The following is a 16,237-nucleotide window of genomic DNA, read 5'->3' on the forward strand; positions in this document are numbered from 1 at the left end:
CTGAACAGATATTTTCTAAAATCTTCTGCTAGCTTCATCATCCAGCTATACCAAAAGAAGGTCAGGAGATACTCGATATGGTTTTAATCCGGTCACAACTTTATTATTGTCTGGGACTACCTGGCAGATAAAATTGTACAGTGTAGGTAATTCCGTGTTTGTTCAATATCTATCTGGGGAGACTTCTGCCAGCCCCGCCTCTTTTTCCATCCAGGTTCCCCAGCTAACCAATTGCTGGGACCTTACTATTCCCTCCCCCTCCCCCAACGAGGGTTAAGGTGGGTGGGCTATGAGAAAGCGGGTTGGTTCCCTGCCGTGCCAGTTATAGGAGCCCTGATATGTGCCCCCTGCCACCTGGTTCTGTTCCTTTAACCAACATCTCCATTTTACATACTTTTCCAAGCCATTTATCTGGTCACTGTGTGCTTTTCCTACGGAGTACCTGCACTGGATGTCCACCCCACTCTTACACAATGAGTTGTGACACCATAGCCTAACACCCTTCCCTACTCACCATAATAAAGCCCTCTCTGAACTTGCTGTGGGGAAAGTGAAAAAAAAATCCCCTCCACCTATGCCAAGATAGTGGTGAGGGAAAAATTCCTTCCCAGTCCCCCTAAAAGCCATAATTAGTGCAATGCCCACAGCAGGTCCTCACCAAACTTGGTAATTTTTGCCACTTCAGGTGCAGGGAGGGTGGGTGCTGCTCCCCCTGGTCTGGGGAAAAGGGACTTCTCCCACTGGACTTGACCATTTTAAACTCCCCAGTCCTTCTGGTCCCTGGGGATGTGTCAGCATCACTACTCTGACCCACTCCCCGTTTTGTAGCAGCTTCTGAGCCTTGCTCCACCAGCCTGTAAAGTGCTATTTCCTGCGCTATTCCCCTGCCAAGTGCTATTCCCCTGCCAAGCCAAACAATGTCTTCCCCCCCCCCCCGACCCCGAAAGGTGCAGTGTGGTCATTATTGTCATGTTTGGCAAAATAATGGAAGAATAACTTGCACTTGGCAGATGGGAGCTCTCTTCTGAAGCTAATCAGCTTAACTCTCATTAATAGCCGTATGCAGTAAAATACATCTTGAAATTAATTCTGCTGAGCAGGCTGACTTAGCATACAACATTCTTTTTTTAAAAAATGCTTTCTGAAAATGTAGTTACATTGCACTAACTTGTTCCAGTCTTCATTTAAGATTTATAGATAGCTTTTAAATTATCTCAATTTCATATATTCAGAGGTAGAAGAAAAGGTGGTTTTATGAGTAAAATGGCAAAGTTTTCCAGCTACAGTATTTCCACTGTGGTACAATAGGGGGCAAAAATTCAAATAATAAAATAAATACTAGACTACTAAGTTGTTTCAGAGTGGCTCTGCTGCAATGGTTGAGGTAAAGGAGACTGAATTCTCATTGTAATACATTGAATTTGCTGTGGGCAGTCCAGAAAGGTAAATCCATTTAAGTCATACTACTTGTAGGCCGTCCCATGTTCTAAACCACCTGCATCAAAAACAGACAAATGAAAATGTTGCATTCAGAAGCTAAATAATTCTTTGAAAAGCCACCCAACAGTGTGTGTGTTACAGTTTTTTTTTTAAAAAATCTTCAAATGCTCTTATTTTTAGTGATTACTTACTGAAATGTTGAGATATTAATACCAATAGTCATAGAATCATAGAATCATAGAATATCAGGGTTGGAAGGGACCCCAGAAGGTCATCTAGTCCAACCCCCTGCTCAAAGCAGGACCAATTCCCAGTTAAATCATCCCAGCCAGGGCTTTGTCAAGCCTGACCTTAAAAACCTCTAAGGAAGGAGATTCTACCACCTCCCTAGGTAACTCATTCCAGTTTTTCACCACCCTCTTAGTGAAAAAGTTTTTCCTAATATCCAATCTAAACCTCCCCCACTGCAACTTGAGACCATTACTCCTCGTTCTGTCATCTGCTACCATTGAGAACAGTCTAGAGCCATCCTCTTTGGAACCCCCTTTCAGGTAGTTGAAAGCAGCTATCAAATCCCCCCTCATTCTTCTCTTCTGCAGGCTAAACAATCCCAGCTCCCTCAGCCTCTCCTCATAACTCATGTGTTCCAGTCCCCTAATCATTTTTGTTGCCCTTCGCTGGACTCTCTCCAATTTATCCACATCCTTCTTGAAGTGTGGGGCCCAAAACTGGACACAGTACTCCAGATGAGGCCTCACCAATGTCGAATAGAGGGGAACGATCATGTCCCTCGATCTGCTCGCTATGCCCCTACTTATACATCCCAAAATGCCATTGGCCTTCTTGGCAACAAGGGCACACTGCTGACTCATATCCAGCTTCTCGTCCACTGTCACCCCTAGGTCCTTTTCCGCAGAACTGCTGCCTAGCCATTCGGTCCCTAGTCTGTAGCTGTGCATTGGGTTCTTCCGTCCTAAGTGCAGGACCCTGCACTTATCCTTATTGAACCTCATCAGATTCCTTTTGGCCCAATCTTCCAATTGGTCTAGGTCCTTCTGTATCCTATCCCTCCCCTCCAGCGTATCTACCACTCCTCCCAGTTTAGTATCATCCGCAAATTTGCTGAGAGTGCAATCCACACCATCCTCCAGATCATTTATGAAGATATTGAATAAAACCGGCCCCAGGACCGACCCTTGGGGCACTCCACTTGATACCGGCTGCCAACTAGACATGGAGCCATTGATCACTACCCGTTGAGCCCGACAATCTAGCCAGCTTTCTACCCACCTTATAGTGCATTCATCCAGCCCATACTTCCGTAACTTGGTGACAAGAATACTATGGGAGACCGTGTCAAAAGCTTTGCTAAAGTCAAGAAACAATACATCCACTGCTTTCCCTTCATCCACAGAACCAGTCCTGAAGCCTTAAAATTCCACCTGATTTTCAAGAAGGGAAAGTATCTTTCTTCCTATCCTTCCCAACTCATTACTGGAATTTAATAGTTTTTCTATGAAATCTATACTGCAGGGGCAAGTAATCTGTGCAGAGCAGGTAGTTTTAAGACCTTGTTTCTGCAACTGCCTCTTTATGTGCATCCCACAGAACCGTATGGGCATCATTGGTGCTCTGTGCAGATGCAGTGATCTGTCCACACGAAGGCAGCAGCAGGATGAGAGAGATGCAGGACTAATGAATTATATTGAATAAACCACTGAACCATTTCCCCACCCCTTTAGTTATTCCAACCCTTTAAAAAAGGGATATGTTTTGCTATCCTAATGATTTGTTTAACTTTTATCCTAAATAAAGTACAATTGCATGACGTTTTTATGATAAAAATATTATTTAATTATTCTCCAAGGGAGTAATTGGCTCAATTGCTTGACTATGTAAGCATGAATACCTGACTTGCACATATATGCTTAAAAGGATGCTAGTTACGTGCTTTTGATTTTGAAAATCAGGTTCTTGAAGCCTATTTTGTATTGTGAATGACATAATGTATTAAAACTGAGTCTTACAGACTTCCATTGGGTGTGTGCTTTAGACAAACGTAAGCTTTGAAATATTTAACATTGAGTTTTGACCATATCTTAAAGAAATGTTGACACACTTTTTCAGTGATAACCTTTTTTTCTTTGTGCTGATTATGAAAGACTGGCTAATTGTGTACAAACAGCCATTTTACAAACATTAATTTTCTTTTTCAGTTAATCTGATAGTGGTGTTTATAGTGTGTGCCGTGCAAACTAAATATTTTTCAGCCTGAAAATTAAAATACTGGTATCTTCTCAGCCAGAAGAATTCTTTTTTTAACAGAAGAGCTTAGATTCTGATGAAAACCTCCACTTTTGTGGCAAGAACCTGAATCCATTTCTTTCCCTTACCTATGCATGTCGTATTTCTTTTGTGCCTTCTCTCTGCCATTCTCAGTAGTCTTGCTTCTTGATTATGTTTGTGACTGATTGCTTTTTATGTTTGGAAAGGCTGAGTATAAACTTATTTTAGATCCTCTTTTTAATAGGTTCAAACTTAAATCAGAAATATGTAGAAACAATTTTTCACAAACATTTTTTATTTTTTTGTATGCCTAGGGTAAAATGTTAACATTATTCCATAATAGCATATCATATGGTTAATGTTTTCATTCATTTTTAGTTTGATTAACAAGATCAAACCTGGCATCATTAAGAAGATCAATCGTCTGTCTACTCCAATAGCTGGTTTGGTAAGTAATACAATCATTTCCAATATCTTCAATGTCAGTGTAAGATTTCTCTCTGATTTTAAAGTAACGATGCCCTGTACTTTGTGTTTTATGTTTCAATATATAACTATTTTTCTCTGGTTACTGGTGTACAATAGCTACTGTTCTGCAATGTCTGTTGTACTATGCATATAGGTCTGTCTATTATTTGTATTGTATTTTGGCACTGTTCCCCATCGTTGGTGCCCAAAAGAAGACTAAAAAGCATGGCTCCCTGGCACCGAGCAAAAGTGCCATGGGCCATCGGGCAAAGGACCCGCTTCAGCCTGTCTGGCCACTCTGGAGCCACATGCTCACTCCTTGCCAGCTGGGACCCTTAACCCCATGAAAGCTCGACTCCCAGGGGCGGCTTGGGACCAAAAACCCTGGCAACACCAACACCTTCACAGGCTGTTCTAGTGCCCACATAGCACAGGCCTCCACCCACACCATCAGTGCAGCACGTGCCCCAGGAATTGGCAAAGGCTCCCTAAGAGGGCAAGCCAGCCACTAAGACCCCTCGGGGGGGCAGGGGAGCGCCGCCAATTCCCCGAGACAAAGCAGCGTGCTCTGCCTCCACGCCATAGGTTGCCAGAGTTGCAGCCCAGACATTTTAGGGCTCGTCCTTGCTCACCGGTGCCTTGTTCGTGGTCACCGCCGTCTTGATGCAGATTGCCTAGAGCAAAACACTGGTCTCCGTACTGTCGACGCCATTCACCCTCTAGGCGCAGGTCCTGCATATTGGGAGTGCTCCTCGTCGCGTCTCTAGTCCCCCCAGCACCAGTCCCCTTGTTACTGGCACTGACCACCTTGCTCTGGGCACCGGTCCCCAATGGCGACGGTCAGCAAGCAAACCCAGGAGTTGACGGCCACACCATGGTCACCGGGAGGGGATTCCTCCAGCACGGAAGCCCAGTTCAGCCCCTTGCCTAGTGTGCACCGGCAAGAATAGGCACCCAAGGCCGCTTCAACGACGCTGACTTGGCAGCACAGCCAGTGGCCTTATTGAGGCACATGAGGAATGCCGGTTATGCCGATGCCCCCTTTTCACCACTCATCAGCTGCCACCTCAGAGCAGCAGCTGGCATCACTGATGGCACCGGGCTCAGTGCACAAGGCACACCCAGTGGTCAAAGCAAAAGGAACAGTGCCTACCCCAAGCCTCCCTCCCCCATGGGGGAACCTCCCTAAGGTGGTGCAATCATCGTCCGCATCCCCAGATAAGGTGATTGCCGGACTCTTGAGGGCAAGCCTGCTGGATGATTTCAAGGAACGCCAGGCCCTGTTGTGTCGGGTGACCGAGAACTTGGGCCTGGAGGTAGAAGAAATGATTGAACAGACATACATCTTGTTTAATGTTCTGTCAGCCTCCACTCCAACCAATGTCACACTACTAGTGCACAGTAGTGTCCTTAAGGTTTCCAAGGGTCTCTGGCAAACTCCTTCTTCCATTACTCCCACCTCAAAGAGAGCCAAAAAGAAGTACTTTGTCCCAGCCAAGGGGTTTGAGAACCTCTATAGCCACCCTCCCCCAGGCTCACTGATGATCTCTGCGGCCAGTGAAAGAGACAAGCAGGGGCATACCAGTTTGACCCCAAGAATAAAGATGCCAAATGGTTGGATCTGTTTGGGACAAAGATTTATTTGACGGCCAGTTTGCAGTTTTGGGTGGCGAACCATCAGGCTCTCTTTGGCCGTTACAACTTTAACTTATGGGACTCCCTCCATAATTTCAAGGAGTCCCTTCCACATGGTTTGGCTGCCAGGTGCTCCCTCCAGATGGCATGGGATGTGGTGGACTCGGTAGTCAGGGTGGTCGCGTCAGGAGTGGTGATGAGGCGCAGCTCCTGGCTTCAGACTGCAGGTCTCTCCCAGGAAATGCAGACTTCCATCCAACACCTCCCATTCGATGGGAATGGTCTTTCTTCAGACTAGAAGGATGCGAGGCTGCTTGGGCTGAAGGACACCAGGGCCACCCTTCGCTTGCTGGGCATACATACGCCACAGCCTGTGACAAAGAAGGCCTAGGCAGTGGCCAGAACTGGGCAGTCTCAACAGGGACCTGCAAGAAGGGACAGAAATGCTGTCATCTATCTTCCACCCGCTCGCTCATGCAGCCCAATCCACAAAACACTCCGGGGGCCAGAAGCCCTTGTTTTGAAGGTGTGGTCGAGAGCGTTGCCCCAGTCACCTTCCAGGATCCACCCCACTCTTTCCTCAACTGTCTTTGTCCTTTCTGTTCGGCCTCGTCCCAAGTCACCTCAGACCATTGGCTTCTAGACATAGTGTTTCATGGTTACACCCTGCAAGGCGAAAAGTATAAGCAGGTTCAAAAAAGAATTAGATAAATTCATGGCTCTATCAATGGCTGTTAGCCAAGATGATCAGGAATGCAACCTGTGTTCCCTGTAAGCTGCGCGCTTGCATGGCCACCCGGGAGAGATTCAAATGCTGCCTAGCTGATTAGCAGAGCATGCACAGCTGGCAGCATGTATTCAGGTGCCCCTCCCCAGATGTTGCTTTGTCCTGTAGCTGCTCCTGGGACGCTCCTGCTGGCTGTGCAGAGTGGGGGTGGGGTGGAGTGGGAGGTGCTGATATCAGGGTGTCCCCCTGCCCCCGCCCCTGTATCCCATGTCTGCAAAGCAGGGGAGTGGGGACACAGCCTGAGTCAGGACTCGGTACTGCTGCGATGAAGGATGAGTGACTGAGTGCCTTTCTTAAAGAGACATGACACTATTTTCTGAGATTTCCCCAGAAGCCAACTCTCACACGCTCACGCTCTAATTTTATTCTTTCAAAGAGTGTTATTTTAGTGTTTTGACTGATCTATGCATTCCATAATTATTTCTCTTACATTTAAATTTAATTCTTTGAGTAGTGAGTTCTAAAATGCCTAACCTGTCCTTGGTGGAGTAATTATCCCTATGGTAACTTTTTAAAATATAAATTATATCTAGGTTTTTTGTTTCTACTGGTGGCGCATATCTGCACATACCAAAATTTATTTCACACATGGATGAAAAAAATTAGAGGGAACATTGGATGCAACCCCATGCTCTGGGTATCTCTTAGCCTCTGTGTGCCAGAAGCTGGGACGTGATGATGGGATGGATCGCTCAATAGATTGCCCTGTTCCGTTCATTTCATCTGAAACATCTGGCCCCAACCATTGCCTGAAGATAGGATACTGGGCTAGATGGACCATTGGTCTGGCACAGTATGGCCATTCTTATGTTCTTTCTTGCAAGTGGAGTGCAGAATGTCTGCAGTTACTTTCTATGTTTTAAAAAACATCTCAGCAGTTTTTTGGACAAAGTATGTAGCTCTTAAGTCTCTAGAGGAGGAGAAGGAGCTATGAAATTAATTGGTTGGTTAAGATACCAGAAAGTTGGGGTAGCTTAATATGTGTACTTGTGAAAACTATGGAAAGCCAATATATCTGTTTCCATATGAGATAAGTGCATAGCGCATTAGTGGCCTTCATCCTAGAAAGGCTATTGGTTTTACTCATATAAATAACTTTTTGCTGAACTCTTTTCCCATCAAAAAAATCTAAGGAAGAACTTGAGTCAAACCAAAATTATCCTTGTGGAAGACAGTACAGTTACTCTGTTAGTAGCCTGACTGACTAAATGGCATTGGAAGCAGCCAATAATCCAAACCAGAAAACCATGGAATAGATTTCATTTTTGTGGTGGCTTAACTTCTGGCTTGAATCATCACTGAAATATTTAATAGCTAACACATTAAAGCTGGTGTATATCTTATTATTATTTTAGATCGGTTCTAAGAACTCAAGGTTTGCAGGCATATTTTTTGTTTGCTAGCACAAAAAGTGGAGTGTCACATTGTTTTTAGGAATATAGCTCTCCCTGACCTTGCACACACACATTTTGTTGTGTTGTAGCCCCTTCAAGTTGCGTTACCGTTCCCATTGAAGATCTTAACAAAGAGTTTGAGGGAAAAAATGAACATAACAAAGCAAGATTAGCCATAACATGGGATGAATATAGGCACAATGCAGCTGGCTAAAATTATATTTAATTAAGAATCTCTGAAAAATCCTGCCTCGAAACACTTGATTGAGAAATCCTTTTTTAAATGATGGGATTTGGTCATAATTACAAATGTACTGCCCTGTTAATCAGTACAGGCCTGATTTTTTTTTAAATTGGGTCTTTTTGCTGGTCTCCACTGGTAAGCAAACTTTTGTGTATGTAGTTTATTGTACTAACAACCTAAATCCTAACCCTTATCTGTGTTAGTGAAATTCACACAGAGAACCAATCATGTTCTCTAAGCTGTGGGGAGAGGTAGATATGTTGGAGGGTAGGGATAGGGTCTAGAATGACCTAGACAAATTGGAGAATTGGGCCAAAAGAAATCTGATGAGATTCAAAAAGGACACGTGCAGAGTCTTGCACTTAGGATGGAAGAATTCCATGTACTGCTACAGACTGGGGACCGACTGGCTAAGCAGCAGTTCTGCAGAAAAGAACCTGGGGATGAGAAGCTGGGTATGAGTCAGCAGTGTGCCTTTGTTGCCAAGAAGGCTAACGGCATATTGGGCTGCATTAGTAGGAGCATTGACAGCAGATCGAGGGAAGTGATTATTCCCCTCTATTCAGGACTGGTGAGGCCATATCTGGAGTATTGTGTCCAGTTTTGGGCCCCCCCGCTACAGAAAGGATGTGGATGAATTGGAGAGAGCCCAACAGAGGGCAACGAAAGTGATCAGGGGCACATGACTTACGGGGAGAGGCTGAGGGAACTGGGCTTGTTTAGTCTGCAGAAGAGACGAGTGAGGGGGGATTTGATAGCGGCCTTCAACTACCCAAAGGGGGGTACCAAAGAGAATGGCGCTCAGCTGTTCTCAGTGGTGGCAGATGACAGAACAAGGAGCAATGGTCTCAAGTTGCAGTGGGGGAGGTCTAGGTTGGATCTTAGGAAACACTGTTTCACTAGGAGGGTGGTGAAGCACTGGAATAGGTTACTAGGGAGGTGATGGAATCTCCATCCTCAGAGGTTTTTAAGGCCCAGTTTGACAAAGCCCTGGCTGGGATGATTTAGTTGGTGTTGGTCCTGCTTTGAACAGGGGGTTGGACTAGATGACCTCCTGAGGTCTTTTCCAACCCTAATCTTCTATCCTTCTATGTTTATCCAAAGGAAGGAGACTATATTGAACATAGTCACTTGCCACCGTAGGGGTTCAAGACAGGTCAGTGAAATCAAAAATGTAGAAATTACAGATGGAAAAGAGCTACTGGTAATCAACTCTATATCCCACCAGTTGTGGATTACTCCTTACAATATTTACTTGTGCTTTGTCTAGCTGTTTTTAAACTTTCAGAATAATGGGACTTCCATTGCTTGGAAACACTCAAAGTATTAGAAAGTTACCCATCGGTCTTTCCTGTTTTGTTTTGAAAATATCTTCATAGTGCCTATTACTCCTCCCAAGACTCCTTCCTCCACTTTATATTGTCTATTGGAGTATGGTGTGTGTGTGTGTGTCTTTTTTAATATCCTATATGGCCCCTATTACTGTAGTATCAGAGTGCCTCACAATCTTTTCACGTGTTTATCTTCATCACACCCTTGTGAGGTAGGGAACTATTATACCCATTTTACAGATGGGTAACTGAAGCACAGAGAGACTAAATGACTTGCCCAAGATCATGCAGGGAGTATGTAGTGGAGATGGGACTTTAACCAAAATCTCAAGCCAACACCCTACTCCTGGAGATCTTCATGCTGCCACAGCCTCTTTATCAGGTGCACCCTGTCATACTCAAACTCTAGAACTATATTTCCAAAATACTTCATGCAATCTTCATCTCAGGCAGCTCACATTGGTCTCGCTCACAGCTTGACTGATAGAAATGCACAGTTACTATTTTTTTTTTCAAGACTGTGGCCGTTTAGAAATCATTTTCCTTTGGAGAAAAAAACATAGTGGCTTGAATGCTCATTTTCCCTTTGCCTTTCTCACAGAATTCCTTCACAGGTTTGTTTTTGCTCTGATAGAACTTGCCTGATCTGAAATGCAAATATGGTATGAAGCTGACATGCTTAGCTGTGGTTAAAGAGAGGGTTGGTGATAACTGTGTACTAAATAGTTGCACAGAAATTTTTCAATAGGATGTTTTAATGAAGGTCTGAAGGCATCGCATGTGCTTGACTGTGCAGCAGAATTTTATGATTAGTAGCTTTAAGATTATATTGAAAAGAAACTTGTTGAATATGGTAAAATAAACAGTGAAAGCAAAAATAATGTTCTAAATTTCACCTGAAATGTGTGCTGTTGTGTTCTGCCTGTTGCAACATGAAACTGATGTGCGTATTTTTATGTACCAAATTCTTTTCTGAATGGACATCAGTCAGTTGCTATTGTAACTTTTTAGCTGTATTCTACTTTAAAAAAAATAGGTGGGATTAGTTTTTTAGTGGGATCACTTTTATTTCCAAGCTTTTTTTTAGTCGGTTGAAAACAAGCTATAATTTTCATGTCTAGTTTCATTATATTGCTGCTTTGAGAATTTGGGTGTGCCCCACACAGTTCAGGGATAATCATGATGGAAGGATAAAAAAGACAATAAATGGTATGTTTGAATGATTAAACACTGAAATGAAAGTTGGGCATTCAGGGTACGTCTACACTGCAAATAAAAGACCCGTGGCTGAGAGTCTCAAAGCTCAGGGTCAACTGTTTCTGTCTACAGGGCTAAAAATAGAAGTGTCGACATTCCAGCTCTGGCTGAAGGTCAGGATCTGAAACTGCTGAAGGAGAGGTGGTGGTGGGGGGGGGTCACAGAGCCCAAGCTCCAGCCTGAGTGGGAGTGTCTACATTGTTGTTTTTAGCCACGTAGCATGAGCCTGAGGCAGTGGGCCCAGGCTCTGAGACTTGCTGCTGTGGGATGTTTTGCGGGGTAGATGTACCCTCACTGGCCATAAATGTCTGAGGTCTTAAACATGCTTAAAATAAATGTTATCTTTTGTTACAGAGTAAGATAAAGGATAATTCAACACAGTATAACTTTAGCGCCCTGGTGGCCAAGATGAGTCTGCTCTGCAGGCAGCTATGGCCAAGAGAAAGCATGAGTAGGAATGCAGCAGTGAAAGTCCCTTCCATCCCAGGGCCACCTGTTCTAAACGCCTCAGAGTACACACACACGCCCACGTGCGAAAAGTACAATGAATATAGGAAGGAGAAATATTCACCAAGGGATGAAAGGAGAAAAATGGGGAAATATTGGGGGAGCAGTAAAACAGGGATGCATTCAATTCAAGGCCCAGTGGTACCAAAATCTGAAAGGGCAGACACCAAGCAATGTGTCTGCACACAGAGTTCAGGAGTCCTGGGCAAAGTTCCAATCTGGCAGTGAGTCTTGGGTGCTCTTACTTGTCTTTGGCGCCTGTAAACTTTCCCCAACAAACCCCTCCTGTGCCCTCTTCTGCTGCTCTCTGAAAAGCTACACAGAGCCACCACCTCCCCACTTAGCTAGCTAACAGCCTCCCTCCTCCTTCCCAATGCAAAGTCACAAGCCTCAGTACTCTCAGCCCCATGCAGCTTTGGGCAAGAGAGATACTGGGTCCAGCTTCAGTCTGTCCTCATCAGGCGATTTCTCCCGGGCACAGTGCTCCTCCTGGCTCCTGTCCTGGGGTATCCCTGATTGGCTGCTCTGTCCCTCCCAGGCTTCAGGCAGGTTTTTGCTTTGCTTCACTCTGTGAGGGCCTGCTTGCTGCATCCACACACCCTCTTGCTTTCCCCCGCCCCCCTGCTCCCCACTTCCTCCTTCTGGAATAATCATCACTCCCCGCCTCAGGAAAAAGATTTTAAAAGGGCCATGCTCTCTAAACTCCAAAGGGGTTACAATAGTATTTCTTGCCTCACAAAGGTTTGAAAGGCCTGAGCTGCAGCTTTCTAGGGAGATTCCATTAATATTGTTTTGGGAGGAGTGAAGGATTTGTTTTGTTTGGGTGAAGGATTGAGGGAAAGTTTCAAATCCTTAATGTAATGATTATAGCAGAGTTTCCCAAGGTGTGGGGCATGCCCAGGTGGGATGAGTGCAAAGAACTAGCTTGTGGGGGGAGGATGTAAGGATTGGCCTTTAACACCATATTTCAGGGTGGAAGGTGGGTGCAATTAGTTTAGGCTTCCTGAAGGGGGCTCAGCTGTCAAAAATTTCAGATGCACAATTTAAGGGATGGGATAAAATAGTGAGTTCAGTAAGAGGCTGCCAGTTGTTGAAGTGATTGGAAATGAGGCTCAGTTATTCCCTGGTGTAACTCCATTGCAGCTAAGGTAAGAAATACCCCAAAGTGCTTAAAAATCAGCACTGAATTAAAATATTAGCACCAGGCTGGTGTGTAACTTTATTTTTGTGTATCTTCACAATTTTGACTTGATGTAAACTTCTGGCCTAACTTTTGTGTTTTTTAACTCAGGAAACAAAAGGGCAAGCTCATTCTTTCCCAACATCTGCAGAATGAAAGTTATTCAGTATTTTTTTGTGAAAAAAATCACTTTTTTTCAACCAGCGCTAGTCAGCAAGCTTCACTTTGTGGAAACTGACAGTAGTGTATTCTGCATGGTTCAAGGGGAATGACTGTACTGTACTCCTTTCCCCTGTGTGCTCTGAGGCAAAACAAAACTTATCAGTTTTGAAGCTGGGTATTAAGGGAGTGCATTGAGTAAGGATTGAAGCAAACACAGGACAAGGGTGTGGATAACCTGGTGGATGGGTGGAGGGGAAGGCCTCTGGAGCTGGATAGAGTATGGGAGAGACTAGAATTCAGTCCTGCCTTTGGCATTTCTTGTCCAGTTCCCTGTCTGAGCCTGTCTGCCCTTCTCCACAAATCTTGTTGGTTATGTGGGAGTGCAGCACACTACCCCTGCTGATGATCAAGACACCTCCCTGCATTTGGTGAATACATGGCCAAACCAGAGGCTAGAGTGGTATGGTTAACATATCCTGCAGCTCTTCTGGCCATGTACTTCAGGCAGAGCAGAAAGCTATTTGTAGTGATTAGAGTATACTAGTAGTAGCTCTTCCAGTTCGTTGATGGGGGGCTAACGGGTTGGATCACAGAAACCCCCTTGGGACTACCACCTGATGTGCCAAGACTACTTCTGCCCCCACTTTTCCTGCCAGCTTGTGACTCCAGCAACCTGTCTTGCTGAGCCAGACATGCCAGTCTGCTCCAACACAGACCCAGGGTCTGAACCACATGCCCCAAAGCTGCAGACTTAACTGAAAGCAACTTAAGAAGTGTTCCTGTCTTTGACACTCAGATGCCTAACTCCCAATGGGGTCCAAACCCCAAATAAATGCTTTTTACCCTGTATAAAGCTTACAGAGAATAAACTCATAAATTGTTTGCCCTCTATAATACTGATAGAGAGAGATGCACAGCTGTTCTCCCCCCCCCCGCCCCAAGTATTAATACATACTCTGGGTTAATTAATAAGTAAAAAGTGGTTTTATTAAATACAGAAAGTAGGATTTAAGTGGTTCCAAGTAGTAACAGACAGAACAAAGTGAATTACCAAACAAAATAAAATAAAACACGCAAGTCTAAGTCTAGTACAGTAATAAAACTGAACACAGATAAAAACCTCACCCAGTAAGCTTCCTTTTACAGACTACTCTCCTTCTAGTCTGGGTCCAGCAATCACTCACATCCCCTGTAGTTACTGTCCTTTGTTCCAGTTTCTTTCAGGTGTCCTTGGGGGTGGAGAGGCTCTCTTTAGCCAGCTGAAGACAAAATGGAGGGGCTTAAATAGACTTTCTCTTGTGGGTGGAGACCCCCTCCTCTCTCCTATGCAAAGTCCAGCTCCAAGATGCAGTTTTGGAGTCATATGGGCAAGTCACATGTCGATGCATGACTCAGAATTTACAGGGTAGCAGCCATGGTTCACATGCTTCCTTGAACGTCCTCAGGTAGACTTCTTGTGTGGATTGGAGCATTCCAAGATTAATTTTCCTTTTAAGTGTTTCTTGATTGGGTACCTAATATGCACATTCCTTTCTCCTGAAGCTGGCCAAATGCTCTACTAAGGCTGCTTAGAAATCAAGCCAGTATTCATAACTACGAATACAAAAATGATACATCCATACAAATAGGATTAATAGATTCAGTGGATCATAACCTTTACAGAGATATGTTGCATGGCATAAGTAGCCTAAAACACCTTCTAGTTATGTCATATATACATTCATAAGCATATTTCCATAAAGCCTTATGGGAGACACCATCATAGGGGCTATTAATTGGGAGGCAGGGCAGAGATTGCTATGCCTCTCCAGGTCAGTCTCAGAGAGACACATCATCCAGAGGTTGCAAGGAAAAACTTGGGTATAAAACATCTTCAGATAAGAGGTCTTGCATTTTCCTCTGATTTTTGTTGGTTTTTGCTTTTTTAACATCAGTCCATGTTTAGTGGGCTTTTGTCTGTTTCTCATGCAAGAGGGACGCACACCAATAAAACTGCAGAATATATAGATATTGTCCCTTCTCTCCTGACTTTCCCCAAGTTTGCTCTTCCTTACATAGAAGTGCTCAGCTAGACATTTTGCCCTGTTTAGCTAGATTTTCCAGTTAGTGTAGTTATGTGCTCTGGCAAGGAGTTTCTGGGGTGGGGAAGAAGAGGGCAGAGAACAATACTCTAAATGCTCAGCTTTTTGGGAAAGCCTACAATTTTGCTTGCGGTGGTGCTGAGAAGGGTCTTGGAGTTTCTTGCCCATAGGGCTCTGAACTTTGAGGTCCAAGTTCACATTGCTTTTTTGTGCTTGTCTGGAAAATGTTGCAGTTTCATGCAGGTCAGTTATACTTTGACAAGCTCTGTTTTCACAAACCCTGTCATGACAATTTGTCCTGTTTTCCCTTCTGACCAAGGCATTTCTGGACGTGCAAGCACAACTAGAAACTCCCAATACCCACCCACCAACCATTTTAAAACAAATATACAAACACAGCTGCAGTTAAAAGGAAAAGGCCTATCTTCTTTTAACCCTGTCTATCAAGCTCAGGGCAGCTCTGGCTCACTTTGCACCTACAGTTATGGGCTTATATGTTTTCGGTGAATCTCTTGAGGATTGATTTCAAAGGGACCCCAAGAAACTGATTTTTTTCAAAGGAGCCTAAGAGTTTGGTACTCAATTCAAATTGAATTGTTGGGCACCTAACTCTCTTCAGCTCCTTTTAAGGTTGCAGCATGGAACAAAAACCCACTGGACAGGTCTGGACAGGATAACCGCCTCTCTCTGCTGTGAAATTGTTGACACTTAACTTTTACCATAGTACTTAGAAGTAATGGGAAAAGGAGTGAGTTGGAGGCACAGGTGGTGCAGCGGTTTAACAATGGGAATCGGAGTAGAATAAAAATCCCAAAACCTTGGGAGAAATGGGCATAGCCAGGGAAGCTTTGGTTCAGAGATGGCTAGTGCAGTGGCTCACAATCTTTCCTGACTACTGTACCCCTTTCAGGAGTCAGATTTATCCTGAGTACCCCTAAGTTTCACCTCATTTAAAAGCTACTTGCTTACAAAGTCAGACATGAAAATTCAGAAGTGTCACAGGACACTATTACTGAAAAATTGCTAACTTTCTCATTTTTACCATATAATTATAAAATAAATCAATTGGAATATAAATATTGTACTTACATTTCAGTGTATAGTACATACAGCAGTATAGACAAGTCATTGTATGAAATTTTAGTTTGTACTGACTTGCTAGTGCTTTTTACATAGCCTGTTATAAAACCAGGCAAATATCTAGATGAGTTGATGTACCCCTGGAAGACCTCTGCATACATCCAGGGGTATGCGTATCCCTGGTTCACAACCACTGAGCCAGTGAACTTAATACTGTATTGAAATTGTTCTTTATTTAGGATAACCTTTCTGTGTTTGTTTGCTTGTATTGGTTGCATATTCCTTTCCCCATGGCAGAAGGGACTAACACATTCTAGTACGCTGACTGATTTGGAGCAATTTTCTTTCTTTGAAGTGTTTTAAGCAACCTTAACTACAAGCATCA

The 16,237-nt window shown here is 44.0% G+C and overlaps 1 protein-coding gene across 5 annotated transcripts in view; it reads left to right on the forward strand.

Moving 5' to 3' along the window:
* Nucleotides 1–16,237, forward strand: part of LMO7 (LIM domain 7) — a 174,148-nt gene that overhangs the window by 50,326 nt on the left and 107,585 nt on the right. For all 5 annotated transcript variants that reach the window (XM_073346972.1, XM_073346981.1, XM_073347005.2 and 2 more), the window contains one exon: nucleotides 4,105–4,174. In XM_073346972.1, the coding sequence (XP_073203073.1) occupies nucleotides 4,105–4,174 (70 nt within the window). The remainder of the gene's footprint in view (nucleotides 1–4,104; nucleotides 4,175–16,237) is intronic.

The sequence above is a fragment of the Lepidochelys kempii genome, chromosome 1 (assembly GCF_965140285.1).
Source record: "Lepidochelys kempii isolate rLepKem1 chromosome 1, rLepKem1.hap1, whole genome shotgun sequence".
Classification (NCBI taxonomy): domain Eukaryota; kingdom Metazoa; phylum Chordata; order Testudines; family Cheloniidae; genus Lepidochelys; species Lepidochelys kempii.